Source organism: Trichomycterus rosablanca, chromosome 1 (assembly GCF_030014385.1).
Source record: "Trichomycterus rosablanca isolate fTriRos1 chromosome 1, fTriRos1.hap1, whole genome shotgun sequence".
NCBI classification, from domain to species: Eukaryota; Metazoa; Chordata; class Actinopteri; order Siluriformes; family Trichomycteridae; genus Trichomycterus; species Trichomycterus rosablanca.
The window spans coordinates 77236228-77260257 of record NC_085988.1 but is presented as its reverse complement, the minus strand read 5'-3'; the positions used below and the strand labels follow the sequence as shown (position 1 = coordinate 77260257).

At 41.0% G+C, this 24030-nt stretch overlaps 1 protein-coding gene across 4 annotated transcripts in view; it reads right to left on the bottom strand.

Moving 5' to 3' along the window:
• LOC134324865 (ubiquitin carboxyl-terminal hydrolase 15-like) overlaps positions 1-24030 on the bottom strand; it is a 55442-nt gene that overhangs the window by 3228 nt on the left and 28184 nt on the right. For 3 of the 4 annotated variants that reach the window (XM_063006748.1, XM_063006763.1, XM_063006771.1), the window contains 12 exons: positions 13788-13932; positions 9762-9935; positions 8993-9151; positions 8043-8267; positions 6601-6684; positions 6417-6511; positions 4386-4574; positions 4158-4270; positions 3346-3621; positions 1768-1838; positions 1531-1646; positions 908-1057 (listed from right to left, as the gene is read on the bottom strand). In XM_063006748.1, coding sequence (XP_062862818.1) covers positions 908-1057; positions 1531-1646; positions 1768-1838; positions 3346-3621; positions 4158-4270; positions 4386-4574; positions 6417-6511; positions 6601-6684; positions 8043-8267; positions 8993-9151; positions 9762-9935; positions 13788-13932 — 1797 coding nt within the window. The remainder of the gene's footprint in view (positions 1-907; positions 1058-1530; positions 1647-1767; positions 1839-3345; positions 3622-4157; positions 4271-4385; positions 4575-6416; positions 6512-6600; positions 6685-8042; positions 8268-8992; positions 9152-9761; positions 9936-13787; positions 13933-24030) is intronic. The other variant, XM_063006756.1, reaches the window with a different exon arrangement.

Below are 24030 nucleotides of genomic sequence, written 5' to 3'. Positions count from 1 at the left end.
AGATAACTTGGCCTGTACGTTTTCCATAACGTATTTTTGGTTCATTCCAGACACTGGGGTGAATCTTGTGTAGTTTATTGTTCGTTTGTGCGTTCCATTTAAGTTGCCATTAAAAGTAGTCATTTATAAGGGGTTTAGTGTCTGTTGGTGGAAGTTTAAGATTAATGATTTTTTGTACAGTTTGTCCACCTGCCAGCTGGTCAGCTTTTTAAATTCCCTGACATTCCGCAATGCCCTGGTATCCAGCATAGTCTAATATTTGACTTTTTGTCTGTGAGTACTTTTATGCTGCTCTGTATTTTACATCAGGTTATATAAACTACAGCAGAGATGGATCAATGTTTCCACCCAGAACTCGAGGACGACACGCATCAAGGCTTTTCTCTGTAGTAGCACCCAAGTGGTGGAACGAGCTTCCCTGCCTGAGTCATTCGCGGTCTTCAAAAGACAATTAAAAACCTACTTCTTTACTATGCACTTAAGCTGACATGTAATTACTAATGCTCTTATTTATTTATTTTATTCTAGCATTAAAAAACCCTTTGCTTTTAATAGGGCTTTCAGCAGATTTGTATTATTGGACTGTTGTCTACTTAAAGGTAATGTTCATTATGGAAGTTGCTCTGGATAAGAGCGTCTGCTAAATGCAGAAAATCTAAATGTAATGTGTAACAGAGTTGGCAGGGTCACTGGTATTGGTTTTTCTTTCTATTTTATTTATACTGGCCTGCCCCTGCATCCTATATAATTTACATATTATGAAGAGGATGCACCCGGATCAGTTCCGTAGACGCATATTGCAGCAGCAGTGAGAAGAGATCCTGTCCGGCCTTTCCCGGGCCAGGTCGATGGCTGTGCTGTGCAAGTTACAAATTAAAGGTACCATGCAATATTCGTAGGAGCTTACCGAAGAGGAAAATCCACCAGTGAGTCCAGCTTGTCCCTCATGTAGCGGCTGTAGGAAAAGCGTTTCAGATGGACCACAAGTACAGGAGGCAGAGACCAAAGGTCCAGTTTCTTAGTGGCCTGCTGGTGCTGCTTACAACTTGGGCAATACCTGTAAGCACGCACACACACACATTAAGCTGAAAGTCGAGTTTTTATCCACTTTTTAAAGACAGAACAACACGTAAAGAACATATTGTGATTTGTATGTGGAATTCCTTGATATAACCTGCTTTCAATAACAACTATGAGTAAATCATATGAGCCAAAAGAAAAACGTGAAAAAGGGAATTTGAAAACAGAAAAAATTTAATAATCAAACCGGTTAACACATCTCTTTATTTTTTTTTTTTATACTTTCCTAAATGTTAACACTAAGCCCCCCAACCGAAAACTAGCGCAGATGGCTGGAGCAGTCCCTGAGATTGCACATCACAGCAGTGGGAAGAGACCCCGTCCGATCTTCCCTCCCCGAGAACGCACGACCAGGTCGGTGGCTCTGCTGAGCTCCAACACTTTGAAGTGTATTAGCTCGTTAGGTCGTCGCACCACCCAAAACTCTTTAAGCACTATTCTCGAACTCACCATGGGTCCTCTGCTCCTAACTTTTCTTTGGTAGTGAAGAGTTCGATGCAGTCCTTTAATTTAAAGAAAGCTTTCTTTTGAGGTTTGTATTCCATGCTCTCATGTTTATCAAAGTCCTGCAACAAAAAAAAAGCCATTATTTAATATAAATGCATCAGGGTAAGGGAAACAAACACAAACCAAAAAAAAGAAAAGAAAAAAAAAAAAAAAAAAAAAAAAAACTTCTGCCAGTCTTACTTCAACTACACTGTCATCAAAGTATTTCTTCTTTATCTCAGGCTCCCAGTCCAGTGAAAGATAGGATCTGTCTGTAAACATGTAACATAAAACTACTTAATGTGAGACCACATGCTCTGAGAGTGAAGTTTTAAAAACTTTTGTGCTCAACACAATTCACAGTAATGCATGTTTGTTTGTTTGGATTTTAACGTCATGTTTCACACCCTTCGGTTTCATCCACGACAGAAACGGTAGCTACTCGTTACACAAGATTCATCAGTTCACAAGGTTATATCGAACACAGTCACGGACAATTTTGTATCTGCAGTTCACCTCACTTGCATGTTTTTGGACTGTGAGAGGAAACCGGAGCACCAGGAGTAAACCCACACAGAAAGGACTACCTGGGGATCGAACCCAGGTCCTTCTTGCTGTGAGGCGACAGTGCTACCCACTTAGACACCGTGCCACCCCATAGGAATGCATGTAATACAGCTCTATGAAGTGTACAAACTGCTATGCTTCTGTTCCAAAAATACAAAAATAATGCTGCCATTGTTTGTGTTAATCATCCCTTAAAACCCTTACATATTGTTTTTGCTGAGATACACTATATAATCAAAAGTATGTGGAAAAACGTAATAACTGAGTTGAGGTATTTTAATCACACATTGCTAATTGGTGTGCAACCAATCATACTTATTTATTTATTAGGATTTTAACGTCATGTTTTAAACACTTTGGTTACATTCATGACAGGACAGGTAATTACTGGTTACATAATATTTATCAGTTCAAGTCTTCAATGTCAAACACAGTCATGTTTGTATCAAATTTGTGTCTCCAATTCACCTCACCTGCACATCTTTGGACTGTGGGAGGAAACCGGAGCTCCCAGAGGAAACCCACACAGACACAGGGAGAACCAGACCGCTTCACCTGGGAATCGAACCCAGGACCTTCTTGCTGTGAGGCGACGGTGCTACCCTATTTAGCCACCGTGCCGTCCCCAAACCAATCATATAAAATCAATAATTTGCTTTTAACTTGGTGGCCCTTTACTTAAATCAAGATCCATTAGGACATAATTTGATGTATTTGGTGTGGAGGAACAGCCCCATAAAACACGTTTAGGATGAAATAGAAGGTAGACTATGCCTGATCAGTGCTCATTTAACTAAAGCGTTTTTTACTTTAAAATCTTGTTCCCCTATTCCCAAAAGGGGATGGGCATGGTTAATGTCCAAGGGGGGATGACCGAAACAGCCTCGCCATTTGAAAACGCACTTGTGAGTGCACTCCAGTGTCAGTCCCAAACCTGGATAAGTGCGCCTCGAAATGGCTAGGCTGTTTCAGTTATCCCCCCTTGGACACTGGGCATGCGAGTGCAATTAATGAATATAATCAAATGTGTCTTGGGGTAAATAATTAATTTCTCAATTTTTATTTAATGTGTGTTAGCAATTATTCTCAGACTAACAAGCACAGACAAAGTTCAAAGGACAAACAAGTTCGTTCATCATCTTTACATTTATTTTTTACTGGAGTCCAACCACAGTGGCAGTAAAATGCTGATTCAAGTAAGTAATCACTTACCACTGAGTCGAAGGTGTCCCTCATCGAATCGGATTTGCCGTGGCTCCTCTTTAATAAAACTCAGGTCAGTCTTGCCCATGTTGTTGAACTGGAATGTGAAAAGTCTCTTTTTGTGGCCTGTTAGTTGCTGTCCTTTGGTCATGTTTTCTAAGCCTATCCCGTTCTCCAGCTCATTGTCCCCACCCACCGAGTCCTCTGACTGGCTGTTATCATTCTCCGACGGAAGATCCTGGTCCTGACTGGACTCGTCATCCTGCTCATCGGTCTCCATTTCACCTAAAATCAGAGAAACTATTATGTAAACTTACAAAAGATCTGTGTGTAAATTTATATGAAATACAGTTTATTTTGTACCAATCTTACATAGTTTGTAACAAAATGCTTAAATAGAATGCTCCATGCGTTGTTAGTAGTGGTCTTTCTGCATTCTTTATTTAAGAATTAAAGAGGATTAAGGAAATTCTCATACGGAAATAAGATAATAATTAGCAGTAAACATTCCCAGGCAACGTTATGACATCACAACATATATAAAAACCACTCATTAGCCAGAATACTATTAAATACTATGCAATAAAAGGGTAAAAAGAAAAAAATTCAGCCTAGCCAAACAATCGTCTAATGACTAAGATTTTTGTGTCATCTATTAGTACTAGTACAGGGGGGGAATAAATGCAAAAATCTGCATAACATCTGCTGAATGCTGTAAATGTAAATGACACCTTGTTTGCGATCTAACTGGACATAATAATCATGCTTTTTGCGAACAAAAGAACCTTAGATTAAAGGATGCATTCAAACCGCATGCTTACTGGGCGAGCCCTCCTCCAGTATACCATTGGTGGCGTTGCCATTGATGGCGTGATGTTTGCCTGAGTGCGTCTCGTCGCAATCCTCCTCATCTGGTGCTGAGCGCACAAAACGACTGCAACACAGAGCAAACAAAAACAACACCCATCTCTTTTCATGTCCAAAAGCATTTGACTTACACAAATTAACCTGTTCAAATAAATTCTGGAGTGAAAAGAAGGGAGCCGTACCTCAGGCGGAGGAGCAGCAGGTTGTAAAACTTCTCCTCGCTCAGAGTGCGCGGGACTGTGACGAGAAACGGCAAGCCGAAAAGCGGTGTACTGCTGTGGTTGTAACCAGACTGCTTGTATTTTTCTCTGAGGTGGACAGGGATCACTACATGCTCTGTGTCCTTTGACCGGTTTATTCCAACCTCAAACCTGAAATAAAGAATCAGAGACCCAATTAAAAAAAAAAAGGTCAAATTTTGGTCTTTCTATACATCTCATTCTAATATGGGTAATTTAGTAATGTTGGTGCATTACATCTTGAGCAACACGATAATTGTTTTGCAGTTTGTTCAGCAGCAGGCTGGCCGCACAATGCCGCTCACCCGTGCCTTTGTTTGTTTAACGTCATGTTTTACACTTTTTCTACATTTATGACAGAAACGGTAGGTACTCGCTACACAAGGTTCATCAGTTCACAAGGTTATGTCGAACACAGCCATGGGCAATTTTGTATCTCCAATTCACCTCTCTTGCATGTCTTTGGACTGTGGGAGGAAACCGGAGCACCCGGAGAGAACATGCAAACTCCACACAATAAGGACCCGGACCACCCCACCTGGGGATCGAACCCAGGACCTTCTTGCTGTGAGGCGACAGTGCTACCCACTGAGCCACCGCGCCGCCCCCCCGTGCCTTTGAGCCTGTCGCATTATATACATGCTGACTGTGCCACTGATTGCTCAGTTCAAAATAATAAACACTGCTGACGATACTGACAGTATTGACGGTTTATTCACATGCAGTTTTGTATGAAATAGATTTTAGTTTAGACAAAAACGCTCTGCAGTGTCATCATGTGGAGCTGTGAGAGGATAAAATCCCAGCTGGAGCCTATCCCAGCTTTTCAATGGGCGCAAGGCACACAGTAACACCCTAAATGGGGCGCCAGTCCATCGCAGGGCAGACAAACACACACCCATTTACCTACACACACCCATTTACCTACAGGGCAATTCAGTGTCTCCAATTAACTTGACTGCATGTTTTTGGACTGTGGGAGGAAACCGGCACTCCTGGAAAAAACCCACGCAGACACGGGGAGAACATGCAAACTCCGCACAGAAAGGACCCGGACCGCCCCGCCTGGGGATCGAACCCAGGACCTTCTTGCTGTGAGGCGACAGTGCTACCCACTGAGCCACATCACTAGTCGATATGCCATATTTTTTGTAATGCTGGATTTAAGTGGTAAAAACCAAGCATCAAAGAAGCAAATGTGGACACTGGGTGACACTCAAGGTAGCGCAGCAGAAAGGTAATTGGCCTCACTACAGAGGAAACAATGGCACAGCCAGTACAAAAGCGGTTTTCATTTTAGCCATACATTTAACCAATAATACAATTTCTATTTCATTTTAATGTTTTTCTATCGCTTTATCTGGTCACACTTGAGACAGAATCACTGGGCGCAAGGCAGTAATACACCCTGGACAGAACACAATCCATCATGGGACCTGGGCCATCCCTCTCGCTCTCAGACACAGCCAATCATGTCTGTATGTAAGCACCAGACTGGCCAATAGCAACACTGGGGATTTGAACCTCGGATCCTAGCGGTAGTGAACTAGTGCAATTCACAGTGGCACCACTCGAGTCCTTAATTATATCTAATAATCTATTTAAATGATACGTTTTTAGTTATGTACACTCTTTTGATCCTGCCATAACCGTGGATTACTAGTATTTCTATTATAGAGCCAATCATGAATGTTCACAGCCAGTGTGATTTAGATTCCTTCAAACCACAGTGGCATATGGCTGCTTTGTTAATCCACTTGAATAACATAAAAGCTGACTTAGTTCTGTTTACTGTACGTACTGTTCATCAGAACTGCCACGTTCACAATCACACTGCTTTTTAATTAATAAAGCACAGATTGGTTGTGATGATGCACAATTTAACAAAGTTTTTTCATTAGTTATTAACCTTGATTTAATACTTTTATGCTGTTAAAATGTCAGAAACACACAAATAAATAAAAAAATGCTTACACATAGATGTCATCCCTTTCCATTATACTGCTCAGGTTCTCATTAGAGGCAAAAATTCTGTGGAACCGGTGGTTGTAGATATCCGTGACAATCATCTACTCAGACACAACAAAATCACCTGCAGTTATTTTTAGCAACATTTTATTTACCAAAAAGAGTCTGAGCAGAGCATCCGATTGTTTACCTTATCTGCAGATACTCCAGACAGGGCCAAAAGAGAGGCACAGAGGTCTGAGATGCTGCCGACTTTAGGCACCGTCAGCTTATACTGGAACACAAACACAAACCTTAAGTCAGATAAATTTTTCTATCAGCCAGTCTGGTCAAATGTTCTGTATTTTTAAAAAAAAAGCCCATAAAGGATTTTTAGAAATTATAGTGTAACTTTGCCTGAACCTGCACCGTCAAGTGCTAGTCTGCAGGTAATCCAATTCATTTCTAATTTACTTGTACTGTATAGTGCTTTTTTTACAGAGGACATCGTCTCAAAACAACTTTACAGATTCTAGGAACAGAAGAAGTGATTGGATCCCGGACCCAGATCTCAGCTGTGCTATCGGGTGTCTATACACAGACATAATTGGCTATGTCTGGGGAAACTCAAGCACTCTGTCCAGGGTATTCCTGCTTTGTACCCAGTGTTCCCTGGTAGACCGGACCTGCCGAGACCAGAATAATGCAGTTGATGAAAATTAAAAGAATAAAACAAGGGAACAAAAACCCCTAATGAGCAAGCTGAGAGCAACAGTGGTAAGTGAAAACTCCCTAAATATTACAAAAAGAAAACTTGAAAGAAACCAGATTTAACAGGATCATTTATTTTTCACATATGGCCTAGAAAATAACTGGGTTAATTAAAAACAGATTAAATAAACATATTACAAAACATACAATTTTAACAAATAAAAAGCATAACGAGGGTGATTGGACTTTAACCTTCAGTTCACTCTGGACAGACACTCACAGTCTGCTGGTCTGTGTGACTTAAATCCGAATGGATCTCAAAACCTTTCCGAGCTGAGAACAAAAAAGTCAAGTTTGAGCCAAAACTCAAGGTACAGTGGCTATAACTGAGGCCCTACCTAAACCTAAACTATTTGTTGTGAAATTCAAAATTTAAGGTTTGGGTTTTACCATTTTTTATGATAACATTTTTCATTCGCGTAGCATATGAAATATGAGGCACAATATGCAATATGAGGCGGTCGTGGCAATCATACTGTAATTAAGTTAATGTAAGAGACTTTTCTGTGGTGTAGCGTGCTGACAATGTTTGATGTGTGTTTACGTATTAAGAGCATTTTGTCCCTTTGGGGGATTCCATAATAAATGAAAAAGTGTGCTTCTCTACACATGTGATCATCTCTCTGTAGTCTATTAAATGACTACTGTGAAATGTGGCACTTTTCTTTAACAATCACTGAAATCTGTGATTTTTGAATAACAAGATCCATGGAATTACACATAAAAGCACATTTTCCCATGAATTTAGAAGGGCCCTGAATTGTTGCCCTAAAGTGTTGTTCAAGTGACAGTCTGTAATCCCCAGTAAACCTACATATCAGAAGTGTGTTCAGACTTACAGCTGTGAAGGTTTTGAGTAATGTGTGCACTGCATTTATCTACCTGCATGGGTTTTGTTAGGGGGTCTAGTCGCACCAGGTACACCTCCAGTGTTCGTTCCTTCTTCATTGGGAGAGGCAGTGTTAAGTAGCAGAAAGGGTCGAAGGTCACAGAGACCTTCGAGCAGACAGGACACACCAGGGTGGACTTGAAAAGGCCGTGAAAAATGTCTACAATGATGGAGTTGTTTCTCTTGATGTGATTCTCCCAAGCCTCTTCAGCTACTACCTGAAAATTTAGCACTTGGATTTAGTATGAACTTTATCTTAATGAAAGTATTTAAACCTAAAAACAGTTATTACTTTTGGAACGTGGAAACCTACGTATGTTTGCATTTTATACAGAGTTGCAGAGTAGTAGACTAACCTTACATACAAATGTGCTTATCACAGAACCTAATACAGGCTAGCCAAGTCTGTTTATGCATGTGTACTGATGAGCCAAAACACTGGGACCACCCATCCAACATGCTGTCAAACGAGCTCTGATTTGCTGAGACAAGGACTCCACAAGACATCTGAAGGAACGCTGTTTTAGCTGGTACCAGGACATTACCAGAAGGTCCTTCGGCTTCTGTATGTTCCAAAGTGGATCAAACTGGCATCCTAGTGCCATTTCCCACATCAATAAACAATACCCACATGCCCAGCCATCCTTCTCTTATTGCTTGAATGTCCAGTGCACTTGATCGTGTAAAAGAAATTAGCATGGGCACAGTGAGGAACTACATGTACCTAAATTCAGTCTTAATATATCAGTGACCATGCAGTTATAATTACAAATTAGGAATTGCCAGGCAGTTTTTTGGGGAAAGGGTCCGAATATTTTGGCTCATCAGTGCTTAACAGTTCAGTCATTTTTCTAAATTCTCATTTAGCTTTGATGACATCAAGTAATTGCATCTAATGGCATGCATCAAAAGAAAAATTGTAAGGAGACAGATGTTACGGTACCTTGTCTGGCCTTCCGTCTGCATCTTTGAGCTGGATGTAAGGCTTTTTCCTAATGCGGTTCAGATCCTCATGCAGGCCGTCCAGCAGGAAAGCCAACAACTCATGGGAGTCCTGCTGCTGATAGCCTGAGAACTGAGGGGCAAATCGGCCCACTTGGGTCTGAACAGACAAAACAGAATGCAAAGGGGTGTGTTGGAGGAGCAGCTTAACTTTTTTTTAGCAAAGAAAACAATCCTGCAAGTCCAAGTATTTATAGTCGAGCAAACTATCAGATCATGTTTTGAATTTCTTACTGTTTAAAATTAGAATTACTAAATGTTGTCTTGACAAAGAGAAATCTGCCCTTGATTGTAAAATGGTAAAAAAAAAATTATTATTATTAAAAAAATCCAGTGACTACAGAACTTGACTTGTTTGTTTGTTTGTTTATTAGGATTTTAACGTCATGTTTTACACTTTTGGTTACATTCATGACAGGAACGGTAGTTACTCATTACACAAGGGTTATCAGTTCACAAGGTTGTATCGAACAGTCTTGGACAATTTAGTATCTCCAATTCACCTCTCTTGCATGGCCAACCAGTTTAACCAAGGATAACCAGTGAGTACATACAGATAACCAGGTCCCACTGCTATTTTGCTGTTGATTTACTTAAAACTGAGGTGTAAAGAAAAACTGGCCAACCAGTTTAACCTGGGAAACCAGTGAGTACAATACAGTAAGAAAAAGCTCTAAACCCATATAAAATTTATATTCTACTACACTTACCTTAAAAGGTCTTGGGGTGACATAGCTGTATTTGCCAGACCATAGCTGTTTGATAAGCTCAGCATAAGCCTTCGCGATCTCTCCTTTCATTCCTAAAGGGTTGTCCTCATTCAGCTCATCTTGATACTTGTCCTTTAGGAAGTACTCAGTGAGGGGAGGAATATTACTCAAGCACTGCAGAACATAAAAAAATATAGTGAGAAACTGCAAGCAAATAAAGTCTCCAGACACCCAGTACAAACTGTCCAATTATGTCAGCTGCTGCGAGGGCCATCAACACACCACTACAAAGCCTCAGCAGGCTTCCAGTTAGGATCCACCTACCACCACCACAACATCCCAATTATCCTTTTGCTAAAACATAATTGGGTTACAACAATGTAACAAACAAAAATCATTTTACAACAGAATGCAACAATATGGGCACCCCTGGGTAAATGACAGAGGTATACATGTATTCTGTGCTTTTTGAACACTCGCTTTAGGTCATTTTGCTTTTCATGAGACCTACATTAGTACCTATTCTCGCTAAATGAAGAAATCAGATGAATTTTGCTTTTATAGAAAAAGGCTAAAAGCAAATCTAGTGTTTAGCACTGGTTCTGCAGTGAGCTGTTCTAGAGACAACAATTTAATTTATTAAAGCACATGTCTGTAAATGTGTAAATTAATTCCACTGCATATTTGATCAAACTAAAATACAGTGGTACCTTGAAACTCAACATCAGTTGGTTCTGGGAGCGGCGTTGAATTTCAAGGTATTTTTTCCATAAGGATGTTTAGAAAACCTGTTAATGTGTTCCATGGTCCCGTGGAAGTGCATATATTTTAGACTAATGTAAAATAAGAGTTGTTTTTTACACTTATACACTGAAAATAAACAAATATATAATAAAAAAAACACTGAAACACTGTACTAAAACAAGCGAGGAGTTTCATTTGTGGAAAGATCTTATGAGCAGTAATAATAAAGAGAGGTTTAGTGTTTCTGTATCGTTCTGTTGTTACGTTAAGCTTTTTTTTTTTATCGATAAGCGTTTTAGACTCTCTCTGAAAAGCTGATTCTTACAATTTCTCAGCACCCCGACTTGTAACACAAGTTTAAAAGTGAAACAGTGAGGAAAATCCAGATAAGAGCCGCTCAGGTGGCGCAGCGGTAAAAAGACACGCTGCAACCAGAGCTGGATTCTGAGTACCTCGAGAAATCAAGAAAATCTACATGAACACAGATACATGTGGAGCTTTCAGAGTGGATTTGACAGTTATTCCACACAAATGCAGATTTGTCTCATATTCACACTTTGATGACATCTTACTGCACCGCTCAAGCCAAGCGCTGAACAAAGCAGCTGTTCATTGTTAATTTGATTAAAAAAAAAAAAAAAAAAAAAAAGCTGAACACGTGGAGTTTAAGGTAAACGTTAAGTTTAAGGGTACAAATTCTCAACAAAGGGCGTTAAGTTTCAAAGATTTTGAGTTTAAGAAACGTTGAGTTACAAGGTACCACTGTATCTAAAAAAAAAAAAAAAACAAGTGTTTAACTGCCTTCACAAACAGAAACCACCAATAAACACTTGCACATGTCTGAAAGGCTGCAAAACCAAAAGATTTCAAACAGGATGTGACGTGTAAGACTTCATGAGTTTGGTGTGGAGGAACTTCAGTGGGCTGCAGAAATCCCTAATCTTATTAACGTAAACCTTTGGGATGATACAAAACAACAATTGTAGGCCAAGTCTTGTAGTTGAACATCAACGCCTGACCTTACGAAGGCTCTTTTGACTAAACGGACACAAATTTCAAAGGTATTTCAAAATCTTGTGGACTCTCTTCCCAGAGGAATGGAGGGCTTATGAGCGCCACCTACCAATATGATGAATTGTGTGGGTATGCAATTACTGCCTGTAGACTATCTGTTGCTTTGTATACCCTGTCACCCCATTGTTCCCCATTTATCAGCTGAAAAGAACTTCTATAGGACCCACACTGACCAAATGTTATTTGGGTGGAGGAGCAGTCTCATAAATGCAATGACACCAACATGGTAATGATATAGTGTGAGTGTATCAGGTGCAGCGGTGTTGTTGGGATTTTTAAATACCTTAATGTCAATATTGGGAAAGGAAGAAAATATATAAGAGAGTTAAACGAATAGAAAACAGCTCTGGTCTTGAACTATACACCTACAACCAGAGATAACAGGTAATGTGTTCCTAATAATAAAGTCTAAACGGGGCACTCAGGTGGTACAGCGGTAAAACACGCTAGCACACCAGAGCTGACATTTCAAACTCGTCGGTTCGAAACTCTGCCATCCCGCTTTGCTGGGCGCCTACATGAACAATAATCGGCTTATTGTACATACAGGGTGGGAAGCCAGATAAACCTCATAACTGATTAAATAATGACCTCTGCTGTCTGATTGATGGCGCCTGCACAGAATCGAGGGATAATGCGTTGATCAGGGTGTGGCTCTCCGTACACAAAGCTGAACCCCATATGAGCTGGTCTCGTGCAGGTGAAAAGATGCAGTTGGCTACTGCACACGTGTCGGAGGGGGCGTGTGTCAGTCTCGGCTCTACTCTGTCAGGAGTGGAGGTCAGCATCAGAAGAGAGAAAGCATAATGCAATCAGGTGATTGGATATGACTAGATTGGGAAAAAAATGCAAAAAAAGCCTAAACAGCATTAAATAATCCCAGCAACACTGCTGCACCTGCTACACTCAGACAAACACATACTACAAAGTTTGTTTGTTTATTAGGATTTTAACGTCGTGTTTTACACTTTGGTTACATTCATGACAGGAACGGTAGTTACTTGTTACACAAGGTTCATCAGTTCACAAGTTTACATCAAACACAGTCATGGACACTTTAGTATCTCTGATTTACCTCACTTGCATGTCTTTGGACTGTGGGAGGAAACCCGAGCACCCGGAGGAAACCCACGTGAACATGGAGAGAACATGCAAACTCCAAACAGAAAGGACCCGGACCGCCCCACCTGGGGATCGAACCCAGGACCTTCCTGCTGTGAGGCGACAGTGCTACCCACCGAGCCACAGTGCCACCATAGTGTTATTTCAGTGCTAAAAATGGTCCATTGTTCAAACATATTCTGGTTAGTGGAAGTATTACGGAGTCCAATTTTATTGTTAAACAGGGTACAGGTAGTTGACATAGTGTTCAGAGCAAGAGATGGGCTATAGTCAGTGACAGTATACCGACAAAGTTCATCTGTATGGAAGGTGGACCATAGAAAATACATACTATATACACTGATCAGACATAACATTATGACCACCTCCTTGTTTCTACACTCACTGTGCATTTTATCAGCTCCACTTACAATATAGGAGCACTTTGTAGTTCTACAATTACTGACTGTAGTCCATCTGTTTTACTACATACTTTTTTAGCCTGCTTTCACCCTGTTCTTCAATGGTCAGGACCCCCACAGGACCACTACAGAGCAGGTATTATTTGGGTAATGGATCATTCTCAGCACTGCAGTGACACTGACATGGTGGTGGTGTGTTAGTTTGTGTTGTGCTGGTATGAGTGGATAAGACACAGCAATGCTGCTGGAGTTTTTAAACACCTCACTGTCACTGCTGGTCTGAAAAAAAAAGTCCACCAACTAAAAATATCCAGCCAACAGCTCCCTGTGGGCAGCGTCCTCTGACCACTGATGAAGGTCTAGAAGATGACCAACTCAAACAGTCCTGTGGGGGTCCTGACCATTGAAGAACAGGGTGAAAGCAGGTTAAAAAGATATGTAGAGAAATAAATGGACTACAGTCAGTAAGTGTAGAACTACAAAGTGCTTCTATGTGGTAAGTGAAGCTGATAAAACGGACAGTGTGTGTAGAAACCAGGAGGTGGTTTTAATGTTATGGCTGATGGGTGTAGGTGTAGGTGTACCTAATAAAGGGCTCAATGAGTGTAAAATACAATGCATTGATGAACGACCTCCCCAAAATAGCAGTGTTGGTAGATATTGAGGAGCTGAACGCAGGTCCTACCTGTGTAGCAGAGTTCATGAAGCAGGTGTTGCCCAGGTTGGAGAGGCCACACAGGCCTGCTTTCTCACTCTGCCTGCTCTGTTCCGTGTAATCATAGTTGTTGAAGGCTGGGTATGGTGAAACGCTATAGCTAGAGTTCTTCACACTGCAGTAGAAAAGAGAGAAACAGAAGAATAAGAAGTGTGCAGCATGACCAATTCAAACAATCAGAACAGATTGTGAAAGAATCTGCCGCATCTTTACAAAAAATAAAGGCTGACTAAGTTTACTGAAGCAGGACCAAAATAACATAAGCCTGAACTGATCCCAAGCAAAGCCCAAACATTAAATGCAAAATCTGAACAACTAGCTTTGTCCTTCCGTATCAAGGGTCGAGAGAGAGAGCACATGGCTTTGCAGCAGACCTCTGGTTGCAGTGCACGCCTCGCTCCCATTGATCAGGTTGCGTGGTGTCGGTACTCAGCACTCTCTCCAGCCTCTCCGGCCTCAGGCACCACCAGCAACACAGGAGCATCTCCCCTCGGCCGCCATGCCCCCACAAACCCGCAGAGAGAGAGAGAGAGAGAGAGAGAGAGAGAGAGAGAGAGAGGACGAAGGCAGAAGAAAAACTGAGCAGCTCCCGGTCACCGCTGAAGCAGGGGAGCTCTGCAGGCCGGGAGTGTCATCCTAGCTTGTCCTGTCCCTTACGTCCCGACAGAAAGAAAAGGAGGGAGAGGGGCGAGGATATTTATAGCAATGACAGCAGCAGAAAGCTACTACGGCAGCTTCAGGAGCCGGTGAGATGAACGCGAGGGGGAGGGAGGAAGAACGAGAGAGAGAGAGAGAGAGAGAGAGAGAGAGAGAGAGAGAGAGAGAGTCCTTGCTGAGGTTGCAGTACGCTAAGCAATTCAGGTGCTTGGGCAATCTAGATGAAACTCCAGAGGACAGTCTTCCGTGTGACTAAGCAGTTCTGTGGAGCTCAACCTTCAATCTTACAATCCAATAAATGGAAGGAAGACTACAGATGTAGAGCGAGGCCACCTACACATTGCACCGAATAGTGCACAGAAATGAGGGATCACTTGCAATCCGATGTGACGGTCATACATAGAAGGAAAAGTTCAGAGAGCAAAACTGCAGAGAATTGAAAAATATGATGGGAAAACAGTGGGCATTCGAGTGGCAATCCAGTGGTGCAGCGATATATTGTAATAGCCCACTAATAATGCTATCAGACAAGATAGGGTACGGTGAATTGGCCAAAGCCTGTGGTGAACTGGTGACCTAGCCTTTCCGGCCGAACAGGACCTGCAGCGATCCTGGCCAGGATAAAACTGTTGATTATAATGAAATGAAAAATGAAAAAAAAAAAGCAGAAAAGAAAGAAAGGCTGAGAGCACATGGTGGTTGTTCAATATATATATATATATATATATATATATCAGTGACAATTTCTCTAAGATTGCAAGGGAAACTCAGCTTCCCCTAAAATGTCAAAAATTAAATGGTCAAATATGTACAGTTGTGTTAACCTTTCATTGACTACAAATGCGTTAGAACACGTTCATCTTGAAGACGAGTTCATTCAGAATCAGCTACTTATCACAAATTTTGTTAACTTAACTCATACATTCCCGGAGCGTCAATGCATTTACCCGCAGACGCTGAGCGTCTCTTTGCTTCTATGGGGCTGCATGGGCGGGACTTCGAAACTCGCCGGTCATTGGATAAATGCCACGATTTTGTCCCGTCCCCGGACGCTGAGCGTCTCTGGGGGTGAATAGAGCTGTGGGCGGGTCTGGACGCTGAGCTTCTGCAAGATGATTGGAGGATCAGTCGAAAGGCTGAATCCCGTTTTGATTGACAGCTGTCGCTGGGAGCTTCAGTACCATCGCGGATTTTGTCGGAAGACAAACTGCAACCCATTTCATGCCATTTTCTTGAAAACTAACAAAGGGGAGAATTGATACATTTATATATAAATAAATTGACAAATTTTATGATGTAAGCCGACAATGAGCTTCCCCTCTTTCAAAGACAAGCAGCCGCCACTGGTGTGTATATATATATATATACTACCGCTCAAAAGTTTGGGATCACTTGCAAATTTCCCTCTTTTCCAAAGAAAAACACATTTTCATGCAATTCACAAACAATTTAGTCCATTACATAATTAATTTAAATGTATCAGATGATTTTTAAAGAATGAAAATGTTTGCATTAAAGCCTATTTTTGTATAGAGGCCTAGTTTGCATATAGTCCTATTATCAGCAATTCTCAGTGCTCTGCCTTAATCTCCTGGTATGGCTGCCAATCCAAGTTAAGAATGTTATTAGGCTAATTGATTGTTAGGAAACCCTTTTTCAGTTTTGTTGCACAGCTGAAAAACTTTATACTAATAAGGGAACATAAAAGAGAGCACGACATTCCAGGTTAGTTTGGTATCTGAAGCATCAGCAGTTGTTGGCTTGCTTACAGGCTCAAAATGGCCAGAAAGAAACAACTTTCTTTGGAGACTCGTCAGTCTATTGTCGTGTTAAGAAAGGAAGGCTACTCAATGCGAGATATTGCAAAGAAACTTAAAATATCTTACCATGCTGTTAACTACTCCCTTCAGAGAGTAGCACAAACTGGCTCTAACAAGGACAGAAAAAGGAGTGGGAGGCCCTGATGCACAACTGTGCAAGAAGATAAATATCTTAGACTGTGCAGTTTGAGACAAAGACTCACAGGTTGTCAACTGACAGCTGCACTAAATGGAACCGGTCAAACACCAGTGTCAGCATCAATGGTGAAGAGGTGACCTAAGGATGCTGGACTTCATGGCAGAATTACCAAGAAAAAGCCATACCTCACACTGGCCAATAAAAAGAAAAGACTGCGATGGGCCAAAGAGAAAAGACATTGGACACTGGAAGATTGGAAGAAGGTGTTGTGGACAGATGAGTCCAAGTTTGAGGTCTTTGGATCAAACAGAAAAACATTTGTGAGGTGCAGGAACAATGAAAAGATGCAAGACCAATGCTTAATGCCATCTGTCAAGCATGGTGGAGGCAGCGTGATGGTCTGGGGATGCTTTGGAGGTGGTAAAATAGGAAATTTATATAGAGTGGAAGGGATTTTGAAGAAGGTGGCTACCACAAGATTTTGCAACGCCATGCCATACCCTGTGGACAGCACTTGATTGGGGCCAATTTCATCCTACAACAGGATAATGACCCCAAACACACCTCCAAAATGTGTCAGCAATATTTAAAAAATAAGGAGTCAGCCAGAATTCTGACTGTAATGGAGTGGCCAGCACAGTCTCCAGATCTGAACCCTATTGAGCTGTTGTGGGAGCAACTGGACTGTATGGTACGGAGGAAGACTGCATCAAGCCAATCCATGTTATGGGAGATGCTCCAGGAAGCATGGGGTGAAATCACATCAGATTACCTCGAAAAACTGACAGCTAGAATGCCTAGGGTCTGCCAGGCTGTAATTGCTGCAAAAGGTGGCTTTTTTGATGAAGGCAAAATCATTCAGTCATCATTTCCATTAAAATAAAAATGTCTTACTCTGACAATGTCTGCATGTCCTGTTTATTTGCTATATTTCCTAATCTCATGTGTGTTTCCACTGAAAACAAGAAAATTTCACAGTGATCCCAAACTTTTGAGCTGTAGTGTTTATACTGGTGCTGGTCATAAAATTAGAATATCATGAAAAAGTTGATTTATTTCAGTAATTCCAGAATCCATGTTGCTTGAGGTCCAGTGTAAAGTTTCCACAGTCAGTGATGGTTTGGAGTGCCATGTCATCTGCTGGTGCTGGTCCACTGTGTTTTCTGAGGTCCAAGGTCAACGCAGCCGTCTACCAGGAAGTTTTAGAGCACTTCATGCTTCCTGCTGCTGACCAACTTTATGGAGATGCAGATTTCATTTTCCAACAGGACTTGGCACCTGCACACAGTGCCATAACTACCAATACCTGGTTTTATATATATATATATATATCAGTGACGATTTCTCTAAGATTGCAAGGGAAGCTCAGCTTCCCCTAAAATGTCAAAAATTAAATGGTCAAATATGTACAGTTGTGTTAACCTTTCATTGACTACAAATGCGTTACAACACGTTCATCTTGAAGACGAGTTCATTCAGAATCAGCTACTTATCACAAATTTTGTTAACTTAACTCATACATTCCCGGAGCGTCAATGCATTTACCCGCAGACGCTGAGCGTCTCTTTGCTTCTATGGGGCTGCATGGGCGGGACTTCGAAACTCGCCGGTCATTGGATAAATGCCACGATTTTGTCCCGTCCCCGGACGCTGAGCGTCTCTGGGGGTGAATAGAGCTGTGGGCGGGTCTGGACGCTGAGCTTCTGCAAGATGATTGGAGGATCAGTCGAAAGGCTGAATCCCGTTTTGATTGACAGCTGTCGCTGGGAGCTTCAGTACCATCGCGGATTTTGTCGGAAGACAAACTGCAACCCATTTCATGCCATTTTCTTGAAAACTAACAAAGGGGAGAATTTATACATTTATATATAAATAAATTGACAAATTTTATGATGTAAGCCGACAATGAGCTTCCCCTCTTTCAAAGACAAGCAGCCGCCACTGGTGTGTATATACAGGGGTTGGACAAAATAACTGAAACACCTGTCATTTTAGTGTGGGAGGTTTCATGGCTAAATTGGACCAGTCTGGTGGCCAATCTTCATTAATTGCACATTACACCAGTAAGAGCAGAGTGTGAAGGTTCAATTAGCAGGGTAAGAGCACAGTTTTGCTCAAAATATTGCAATGCACACAACATTATGGGTGACATACCAGAGTTCAAAAGAGGACAAATTGTTGGTGCACGTCTTGCTGGCGCATCTGTTACCAAGACAGCAAGTCTTTGTGATGTATCAAGAGCCACGGTATCCAGGGTAATGTCAGCATACCACCAAGAAGGACAAACCACATCCAACAGGATTAACTGTGGACGCAAGAGGAAGCTGTCTGAAAGGGATGTTCGGGTGCTAACCCGGATTGTATCCAAAAAACATAAAACCACAGCTGCCCAAATCACGGCAGAATTAAATGTGCACCTCAACTCTCCTGTTTCCACCAGAACTGTCCGTCGGGAGCTCCACAGGGTCAATATACACGGCCGGGCTGCTATAGCCAAACCTTTGGTCACTCGTGCCAATGCCAAACGTCGGTTTCAATGGTGCAAGGAGCGCAAATCTTGGGCTGTGGACAATGTGAAACATGTATTGTTCTCTGATGAGTCCACCTTTACTGTTTTCCCCACATCCGGGAGAGTTATCATTTCCCTCATCACCTCATCATTTCCATTAAAATAAAAATTTCTTACTCTGACAATGTCTGCATGTCCTGTTAATTTGCTATATTTCCTAATCTCATGTGTGTTTCCACTGAAAACAAGAAAATTTCACAGTGATCCCAAACTTTTGAGCTGTAGTGTATATACTGGTGCTGGTCATAAAATTAGAATATCATAAAAAAGTTGATTTATTTCAGTAATTCCATTCAAAAAGTGAAACTTGTACATTATATTCATTCATTACACACAGACTGATATATTTCAAATGTTTATTTCTTTTAATGTTGATGATTATAACTGACAACTAATGAAAACCCCAAATTCAGTATCTCAGAAAATTAGAATATTGTGACAAGGTACAATATTGAAGACACCTGGTGCCACACTCTAATCAGCTAATTAACTCAAAACACCTGCAAAGGCCTTTAAATGGTCTCTCAGTCTAGATCTGTAGGCTACACAATCATGGGGAAGACTGCTGACTTGACAGTTGTCCAAAAGACGACCATTGACACCTTGCACAAGGAGGGCAAGACACAAAAGGTCATTGCTAAAGAGGCTGGCTGTTCACAGAGCTCTGTGTCCAAGCAGATTAATAGAGAGGCGAAGGGAAGGAAAATATGTGGTAGAAAAAAAGTGTACAAGCAATAGGGATAACCGCACCCTGGAGAGGATTGTGAAACAAAACCCATTCAAAAATGTGGGGGAGATTCACAAAGAGTGGACTGCAGCTGGAGTCAGTGCTTCAAGAACCACCACGCACAGACGTATGCAAGACATGGGTTTCAGCTGTCGCATTCCTTGTGTCAAGGCACTCTTGAACAACAGACAGCGTCAGAAGCGTCTCGCCTGGGCTAAAGACAAAAAGGACTGCTGAGTGGTCCAAAGTTATGTTTTCTGACGAAAGTACATTTTGCATTACCTTTGGAAATCAAGGTCCCAGAGTCTGGAGGAAGAGAGGAGAGGCACAGAATCCATGTTGCTTGAGGTCCAGTGTAAAGTTTCCACAGTCAGTGATGGTTTGGAGTGCCATGTCATCTGCTGGTGCTGGTCCACTGTGTTTTCTGAGGTCCAAGGTCATCGCAGCCGTCTACCAGGAAGTTTTAGAGCACTTCATGCTTCCTGCTGCTGACCAACTTTATGGAGATGCAGATTTCATTTTCCAACAGGACTTGGCACCTGCACACAGTGCCAAAGCTACCAGTACCTGGTTTAAGGACCATGGTATCCCTGTTCTTAATTGGCCAGCAAACTTGCCTGACCTTAACCCCATAGAAAATGTATGGGGTATTGTGAAGAGGAAGATGCGATACGCCAGACCCAACAATTCAGAAGAGCTGAAGGCCACTATCAGAGCAACCTGGGCTCTCATAACACCTGAGCAGTGCCACAGACTGATGGACTCCATGCCACACCGCATTGCTGCAATAATCCAGGCAAAAGGAGCCCCAACTAAGTATTGAGTGCTGTACATGCTCATACTTTTCATGTTCATACTTTTCAGTTGGCCAACATTTCTAAAAATCCTTTTTTTGTATTGGTCTTAAGTAATATTCTAATTTTCTGAGATACTGAATTTGGGGTTTTCTTTAGTTGTCAGTTATAATCATCAACATTAAAAGAAATAAACATTTGAAATAGGGCTGGACGATATGGCTCAAATTTATATCACGATATAACTCGGTCGATACGATATAATTCCGATATCGATATGAATAATACAAATGTCAGAAAAACTGCCAGGAACACCAACATTGAAAGGCTGTACCTGCAAACCTCTGAACCCTGCAAAAGTCTATGAAATCTCACCCTTTACAACTACATAATATTTTAGAAATAATAATAATAATAATATTAATAATAATAATAATAATAATACAAATAAATTAGCTTTTACCTTTTACTTGTATTCAGCATTTGTATACAGACAAAAACACGACATCATTCTCAAATAAACATAAGCTTTGACAATATATAATATAATATATTAACATATGTCTTAACCAGAGGTGGAAAGAGTACTAAAATATTGTACTCAAGTAAAAGTACTATTACTTTAATGAATTTTTACTTAAGTACGAGTAAAGTTACTAGTCTAAAAATCTATTCAAGTAAAAAGTAACTCATTTAAAATGTACTCAGAGTAAACGTTACTTAGTTACTTTATTAACAGCAGGGGGGGGGGTCTCTTCTGTGTAATGCAAACAGGACAAGTGGATATAAATCTCACAATAGATGTTTTTAATTCAAATATAATAGAAGAAACATGTTGATACAACATTTAAAACATTTAGGGATGTGTAATGTGTCATTTTAGTCCCATAAAACTTTTTTCAACTGTATAACCACTAGTGATGTGTCGTAGAATTATTCAAATCTATTGAACGGCCCTTTAAACTGAAATAAAGGATTCGCGCTTCTGGGAGTCGTTATGTATATATATATATATGTATATATACGGCTCTTTAAAGGAACCGAGACAAAAGATTCGACTCCCCGTCGCAGAATTCACTGCAGCAGTTTCCCAGACGCGATTTCTTTAGCGTTTATTATTTTACTCAGTTACGGATCTTATTTAAAATGTAGCGAATTACAATTCTTAATACAAAACATACTTAAGTAAAAGTAAAATTACAGGCTGTGAAATCTAGTTTAAAAAGTACAAGTACACAAAAAAACTACTCAACTACAGTAACGCGAGTAAATGTAATTCCACCTCTGTAAATGTTACTTTCCACCTCTGGTCCCAACTTTAATCCACAACATGGACTGATTATTATCTGTATGTAAACATTTTCGAACAAAAGGGCTTATAGTTGCTGCAGAATTTGCTATATCAGGTGTTGTGCTTGAAGTCTTTCCTCTCTTATCAACTATTTCTACTGCTTCTTTTTCAGCTGTGGATGCTCGTTCACTCACAGCTGTTGAACTCATTTAGCCGCTAATATCCACCGTGTTGTAGGTAGTGTAATCAGAGCCGTAACGCTGAGCACTGGCTTCGTGCCTGTGCCGTATGTCATCACGCACTGACGTTGCATATCGATCGAATGTGTTTAAAAATCATATCACCGTTATTGAAACATTTTCTATCGCGATATACAGTGTATCACAAAAGTGAGTACACCCCTCACATTTCTGCAGATATTTAAGTATATCTTTTCATGGGACAACACTGACAAAATGACACTTTGACACAATGAAAAGTAGTCTGTGTGCAGCTTATATAACAGTGTAAATTTATTCTTCCCTCAAAATGACTCAATATACAGCCATTAATGTCTAAACCACCGGCAACAAAAGTGAGTACACCCCTAAGAGACTACACCCCTAAATGTCCAAATTGAGCACTGCTTGTCATTTTCCCTCCAAAATGTCATGTGATTTGTTAGTGTTACTAGGTCTCAGGTGTGCATAGGGAGCAGGTGTGTTCAATTTAGTAGTACAGCTCTCACACTCTCTCATACTGGTCACTGAAAGTTCCAACATGGCACCTCATGGCAAAGAACTCTCTGAGGATCTTAAAAGACGAATTGTTGCGCTACATGAAGATGGCCAAGGCTACAAGAAGATTGCCAACACCCTGAAACTGAGCTGCAGCACAGTGGCCAAGATCATCCAGCGTTTTAAAAGAGCAGGGTCCACTCAGAACAGACCTCGCGTTGGTCGTCCAAAGAACCTGAGTGCACGTGCTCAGCGTCACATCCAACTGCTGTCTTTGAAAGATAGGCGCAGGAGTGCTGTCAGCATTGCTGCAGAGATTGAAAAGGTGGGGGGTCAGCCTGTCAGTGCTGAGACCAAGATTAATTTGTTTGGTTCAGATGGTCTCAAGCATGTGTGGCAGCAATCAGGTGAGGAGTACAAAGATAAGTGTGTCATGCCTACAATCAAGCATGGTGGTGGGAATGCCATGGTCTGGGGCTGCATGAGTGCAGCAGGTGTTGGGGAGTTACATTTCATTGAGGGACACATGAACTCCAATATGTACTGTGAAATACTGAAGCAGAGCATGATCCCCTCCCTCCGGAAACTGGGTCGCAGGGCAGTGTTCCAGCATGATAATGACCCCAAACACACCTCTAAGACGACCACTGCTTTATTGAAGAGGCTGAGGGTAAAGGTGATGGACTGGCCAAGCATGTCTCCAGACCTAAACCCAATAGAACATCTTTGGGGCATCCTCAAGCGGAAGGTGGAGGAGTGCAAAGTCTCGAATATCCACCAGCTCCGTGATGTCGTCATGGAGGAGTGGAAAAGCATTCCAGTGGCAACCTGTGAAGCTCTGGTAAGCTCCATGCCCAGGAGAGTTAAGGCAGTTCTGGGAAATAATGGTGGCCACACAAAATATTGACACTTCAGGAACTTTCACTAAGGGGTGTACTCACTTTTGTTGCCGGTGGTTTAGACATTAATGGCTGTATATTGAGTTATTTTGAGGGAAGAATAAATTTACACTGTTATATAAGCTGCACACAGACTACTTTTCATTGTGTCAGAGTGTCATTTTGTCAGTGTTGTCCCATGAAAAGATATACTTAAATATCTGCAGAAATATGAGGGGTGTACTCACTTTTGTGATACACTGTATATCAATATCGAATTATTGTCCAGCACTAATTTGAAATATATCAGTCTGTGTGTAATGAATGAATATAATATACAAGTTTCACTTTTTGAATGGAATTACTGAAATAAATCAACTTTTTCATGATATTCTAATTTTATGACCAGCACCTGTATATATTAGGGCTGAACGATTTTGCCCAAAAAAAAAAAAATCTCGATTATTTTTAAATTATTACAGATTCTCAATTACGATTTTTTTGTTCTTTTATAACGTAATTGAAAAAGACTCAAATTTCTTTTTTTTTTTACATTTTAATTTAAAAGACTGCAGAAGTGCAAAAATAGTAACAGCACCGCCGATAATTATTCTTTCAAGGA